This window comes from Crocodylus porosus, unplaced genomic scaffold (assembly GCF_001723895.1).
Source record: "Crocodylus porosus isolate Cpor-Errol unplaced genomic scaffold, CroPor_comp1, whole genome shotgun sequence".
Taxonomy (NCBI): domain Eukaryota; kingdom Metazoa; phylum Chordata; order Crocodylia; family Crocodylidae; genus Crocodylus; species Crocodylus porosus.
The window spans coordinates 31,339,419-31,345,888 of NW_017728948.1; the positions used below are offsets into that span (position 1 = coordinate 31,339,419).

Sequence of the window (6,470 nt, forward strand, 5' to 3'; positions counted from 1 at the left end):
TGGGGCCTGGCAGGGGTCCCCCATGGTCCCCGCGCCCTACTTGCCAGCATAGAGTCTGGGGCCAGCTCCCTGCTACAGCAACTGAGGACTGCCTGAATCGCTGAAGCTCTCTGAAACGATCCGGGGAGCTTCAAATCAATTTGGACCTTTTGCCTGGTCTCTTGATTCAATTCTGATGTGGAGATTTGGCCACCTAATTGGGCTGAATTTCCTCCGAATTGAATCGGCATCTGAAGCTTCCCTAGTGTCAACCTACCCTGCTGTATAGTTCACTGTTTGAGCATTAGTTTGCCAGTGAAGTCCTCCACAAGATCATACATGTTTTGCTCCACTACTTGATCCATGGAGAAGGTAGCATATGAATAAGATGTGACCATGACATGGCCAGACAGGAGCGAGAGTGGTTCTCATGGTGGGTGTGCTTGGTTGAGGGGGACGCAGCAGCGGCATAGCAGCACCAGAAGAGTGCTAGGCTCTCCTGCCAGATCCTCTTAAGTATTTCCCATGGAATTACCAGCTGCTGCACCTCAGCCAGTGCCCACCCTAGGACAGGAACAACATCCCTGGCAGCCCCCTCTGCAGAACTGGGCAGTGAGGTATGCTGAATTGCTCTGCAAGGGAGCATTTAGCAGGTTGTGAAACTGCCTCTTTGGATGGCCTCCTGAGCACCTGCAGACCTCCCCGTAGCCAAGCAGCTAGTATCTGTTTATCACCACAAATTGAGTTCTGTACAGTAGCGGCAGCCAACAGGGAAAACGACCTACATGTCTCTGAGTCTGAGAGTGCTAAATTATGCTAACTTGTTTGCCTGTATAAGAGGAAGGTGTTTAGATAACTGCCATCCATGGGGTCTGGTAGCATCCTCTCGTTACTTAATATCTTCAGAGTGGAAGTTTGTAGTTGCGGTGTGTAGGCAGTTAGCAAAGAATTCATGCTAGACCTTGAGGGAAGAGGCAAGGAGGATGGAGGGAACGCTTTTGGATTGAGATCTCCACACTGAGCCCACATAATTTAGGGCTGAGCTCAGGCCAGATTCTGAGCTGTAATGTCAGCAGAGAAAGCAGTGCAGGGTGGCCCTGACTCTATTTTTTAACTCCTTTAAAAATCTGTCTCAGAAATATATTAGAAAATGTAGTAGGGTCATCACAATCCTTAGGAGTTAGGGCATCCTTGTGGACCATGTGCTGCTTTTCAATTGACAGACAGTATTGAGGTCTCTAAGACCTATATAGGGGGAGGGAGGTGCTTTGTCAGAATATGCAGAGTATTTAGAATATGCTTGAGGTGATTTCAGCCAGAACGTACAATAGCTAGGGTCTGGCAGCACAGTCTGCCTGCAAGAAGAGGAAAGCAGGGCCATGTAAATATGTTGGCTGCTGAACCATAGCAGCTACCCCTCCTTCACTCGCAGTGCTTTGTGCCCATGCGGCAGCTCTACTTATGCGAGTGTGTCCCTACCCTGTGATTCAGTTTACCCTCTGTGGTGTGTGCTGCCTGCGTGAGCAGATTCCAGAATGTTACATGGTGGCTCCATCCTCCCCTGATTCACAGAAGATGTTGAAAATGATCAATTGTGGGAGGTGTGCCCGAAGCAGCAGGATCTCGACTGTGTTCTTGGCTGTAAGATACTGAGTGTCTGTGTCCTTTTGCTGGCAGCATCCCCGCATGTCTTGAAGCTGTTGCTGAGTGCATCCATTGTTCCATGAAGTCCAGTGCTGTATGAGTATTTGCTGTGCATCTGAAATACAAAGATGCCACTCCCCTTACTGGCTGCTTGCCTATTGTCTGAGCAATGCCCAGGGTCTGTGAATTGCCCTCAAGAGATGTTCTGCTTGTACCCATTATGATTATGGAGAGATTGAGTAAGTAATACACAGCAGTAGGCACCTGTGTCTCCCTGCTGACTGTATGGAAGTGAATCCTAGCAACCCACCTTGGAAAATTTGAATCAGTTTTCGTGCCTGGGCCTGTAGTGTTTAAGCAGGTCTCTAACCTAAGTCAGGATATATACTGGTACAGTTTGCCTCTGGTCTAAGATGTAAATTATTAGTTTGAAACTTAGTCCTGACAGTATCAAATTCTTGATGTAGCTTAGTGAATGTTTTTCTGTTTGTTTTCCTAAAATATATTTTTTTTCATGTTCACATTGTATCTTAATGCTGTATTTGTAGTTCTCAACCTGCTAAATATTACTAAATTTTACTTTGTTTCAGTACTCTGAAAAGTATAAAAGTCCTAGTTAAGTGTAATTTAAGTTCAATTTTATTAAATTTTGGAGAGCTTGGACATTTGGTTGAGGATAACTATTTGAAAACAAATTATTCATTTTGATTTTTCTCCTCTTTCAAGGCCCATTCAGATGGTGAAGTGTTTGAAAGGGGATTGAATGCTTTGGTACAGCTGAGTGCAGTTGTTGGTCCTTCACTTAATATTCATTTGAAACATACACTCACAAATGTAAGTTTCTTATGATGATTTTGTTGAGATATTTCCTCTTGTTTCATACAGAAATGATGGAATTTTCAAGTGTTCCATCAAAGGCCTTTCTTGATACTTTTGTACAGATTTATAGCTCTGTGGTAATCTGGTGGATTGTGTGGATCTAACAATCCACTAGTCCCAAAGATTTGAGGCTGATTAGGTGCTCTGTTTCAAAGGTATATTGTTTCTTATAAAATTATCTCCGTGTTTTTAAATATTAATATATATAAACAAAGTCAGTGAAGGTTTTTAAGAAGTTAGCAAAAAATCTTTCTACTTTCTTTTAGGATTGCTTACATAGGGAATTTATTGTGAAATAAACTAGGTAATAGTTTGAAAATTCTACGTGCAGTAATTGTTTGGCATTAGCTTTTTGAATGGATGTTTACTTTTCTGTTGAGTAACGTTTTTTCCACTTAATTCACTTCCAGCAGGAACTTCTTAGTACAGAACAGAAGAACCATTCCAAAACAGTAATTTTGGTCCTCCATGTAGACAAACCCTTAAAGTCTACATTAAAAAGTAAGGTGTAAACTGCTCAGTAGTATTTTATGATAAGGCTAAGTTAAGCCCTTTTCATAAAATAACCTGTTACAGAAAATTCAAATAAGGTGTTTTCTTGTTTTGCACTATTGCTATTATTGTACTGAGAGCCTTCTGTTGAGCTGAAATTTTGTTACTGAAAGTTTCATTTTGCTTTTTGCTTTTAAATAAGTGTATTACTATGGCACAGCTCTAAGTCCTTGTAATGCTGCTACTTGCTTTCATTTTTCTGATCCAAGATGAAGCTAGATATTAAAACTAAGATAAATTTAGGATTTTTTTTCATACATTGTACTAAAATACTTTATTTTTTTCAATCCTTTTTTATTTACTTTTCCAATAGCTCTCAAAGAGATTAATGGACAAAAAATTTAAAGAGAAAATCACAGATGCTTTACAAAAGTTAGAGCATCATGGTGGAAAGGTGAGTTGTTGTTGCTCCCTACATGTTACTTATGTGTATGTCTACAGAGACTGATTCCTTCTTACGTGCATTTGGCCCTGTTTAGACATTTTACATTAGCCGGGACGACAGTAAGGATCAGAACCCAGGATTGCTTCATACTATAATTCTAGTCTCATGAGTCGGGTCTTGCAGTATTTAGGGAAGGAATACGTGAATGCATTAAGATCTTTGTCTTTTGGTTCCACCTCTGTTGCAGCCTCATATTTTACATTATCGTTATCATCTTTTCTAGAAAAGTTGAAGGAAAGTACCCATTTAATTTTGGGGCCACACCTAGATTATCCATAATCATAATCCCTCAATATCACTGCATAGCACCCCCATGTCTTTGTTTCTTGTTGTCTTTTTATTTACATAGCTAAAATACCTAAAACAGTTATACTGTATAATTTTTAATTACTTTTGCAAGGTCAGCTCAATTTAGTTTACGTATTTGGTAATTCAGTACCTCATTCCAGTTATTTCTGATCCTCATAAAGTAACTTTCCATGCTGAATTTTCTTTTTTCTTCTTCCCTGCTCTCCTGTTTACTACTACACTTTTTTGCACCAATTATTAAATTAGTTATGTATAGAGTAATAAGTAAAAGACTTTTCCCCTCACTTGTGAAATCTAGCAAGAATTTGCATCCTAACTTGAATTTATAGAGATTCCAATTCTTTTCTACACTTATAACTTGGACCTTTTCAGCCCAGTTGACCACACTAACTAGTTCAGTTGATATCAGTCTGTCCTTTTGGGGAAAAATAAGTTAGTGGCTTGCTTCTCTTTTGCTTTTTTTTCCTATTTAGAAAAATATTTCTCTCAGAAAATGCTACCTTAACTTAGTTTTGTCCTCAAAGCTTTTCTTGTAATAGCTTTTTTTGGGCTTGTTTTATAGTGTTTTGATATGTACAAGGTTGAGGAAACCTCATAACTTGGGTGTCATCAGAATTGAAGCTTCTTATTGTTTAAAATCAATTTTTGTCAACAGGAGAGTGTGGCTGTCATCAAATCTAAAATCCCAACCTATTGTTCCATCTCCTCTTGAACAAGAAATGTTGTAGTTACTGTACTTGTAGCTGAGCTCAGGGAAATCAGAAGTTGCCTGTGGACATCACTGGAATTTCCTTGGGGTATAATTTATTCTGTTTAAAACTAACTGCAAATCTCCTGGAATGTGCTGGGACTGAGGGGAGAAGAGATGAATATTTGCAATGAAGTGAACATACATCAACTTGTGCAAGTCTAATTCTGGAAAATAGTTGACTTTTTCCTGTGCTCTAAATCTGAAACTACATTCAATAATTGGCTATCTACATTTGTTGCAAAAGTAGAGTAAATATCAATTAATTTTTGCTCTGTATTTCAATTTCTTTTACTAATTCTGTCACATCTACTATGTTTGTGTGTTTATCATGTATGACGCAAGAATTTGGCTGTAATTACTTGAGCAGTAACCAACTCATTGCTAAATGGCATGTACCTGTTTATTTTGATATTGGTGTAACTTGCAGTAATTTATTCCCGTGATGAGTCTTGTGCAGATGGAAAATGTGAGGGTATCATCACAGAAGAACTGATTTTTATACCACTCATAGATAGTGTTGTTTCAATAGTATGAATAATGTAAAAATAGTAACTCGTGTGTTGATGTAACAGTGTTAATCTGGATCCTTCCTCCTATGCCCCGCTTCTCCCTGTCTCCATCCTGGTGACTTTACTTTGTCAGGTAAATTACTTAAGTATTAAACTGTTAGTTCAGTACTACTTGAAGCTGGTAACTCAGGATACTTGTATGTAAACTTTTAAACAATAAATCCATTTTGTTAAAGAAATATTAAATCCAAAGAAATGCTGCTAGGTGTCTTCCCCCGCCCCCCCCGCCAAAAAAAAAGTTCTCCTTTTTTGGTGTTTTTCCTTATAATTTTTTTTTATTTTTTACAAAATGTGCACATTTACTTTACGCAAACACGCTACAGCAAATTTCAGGTGTACATGTATTGTACTACTATTATTCCTACACTGGTGATAGCAGAGCAGCCTTCAACATGCCTCTAATACCCATCTCTACACCAGAATAGATACCTGATTTATTTTTACAAAATAACATTTGCATTCTTTCTTCTCCAGTAGTCCCTTATTTTGCTTTGTGCGAAAATGTCACAATGAAGACTGGCATATCTCTGGTAGCAGTTCACCTATCTTAGTGTCCTAGAATTACTGAAAATACAGTAAATGTTATTAATCATGATACGAAAAAATATGTTCATCTTTTTAGTTACATAGCGTTTAAGTTCTGCTAGATTTAGAATTAATTTAGTTATTTTGAGAGAGTGTTCCTCAAAAATATAATCTTATTACTGTTTATAAATTGTATTGCTAAAGTTTCTGCTTTTTTTTTTCTATGCCACTCTCATAGCAGACATACCATCAGAATCTGAAACGGGTATTAGACTGTCTAGCATTCATTAGTACTAGATTTAACTACATGCTGGTCATGTCTACATAAGTTGCTAATGCCACAGTAGCCTAATTCAACTGTGGAGTAGCGTGCAGGGCAAAAACCATTCTAATATGCTACTGCACCATAGTATTAGGCTACTATGCAGTTTGCGTCACTGAAAAGCTGTGTGCTGGACGTTGCACACAGTTACTGCACATTGATTTAGTACTTGGTTATACAAGTACTAGATGTGCAGTAACCATGGCGCATTAATGAACGTGTAGATGGACCCACTGAGTGCAGAAGTTAACCATGGAGTAGACAAGTTAGCTGCGCAGTAAACTTTGCATGTCTGCACGCGCACCCCTATTAGGATGGAGTAAATTAATTAACTCTGCAGCAGGATAGTCAATAAATAAAATTAATTTTTTAATTTGCAGTAGTGTATGTGTAGACACTGCCCCAGCCAGCCCCTCTGCAACACGTTGAGCTGGGGGGAGCAGCCATAGGCTGGCAGCCTGACCCCTGCCAGGGCTACTATGTCCCAATGTGCTA

At 38.9% G+C, this 6,470-nt stretch overlaps 1 protein-coding gene across 4 annotated transcripts in view; it reads left to right on the top strand.

The window, feature by feature from the left end:
• The window catches only part of PACRGL (PARK2 coregulated like), a 22,973-nt gene extending 17,659 nt beyond the window's left edge, over positions 1-5,314 (top strand). For 3 of the 4 annotated variants that reach the window (XM_019553039.1, XM_019553041.1, XM_019553040.1), the window contains exons 7-9: positions 2,350-2,457; positions 3,368-3,448; positions 4,464-5,314. In XM_019553039.1, coding sequence (XP_019408584.1) covers positions 2,350-2,457; positions 3,368-3,448; positions 4,464-4,520 — 246 coding nt within the window. In that variant the 3' untranslated portion in view covers positions 4,521-5,314. The other variant, XM_019553042.1, reaches the window with a different exon arrangement.
• Positions 5,315-6,470: the final 1,156 nt, after the last annotated feature.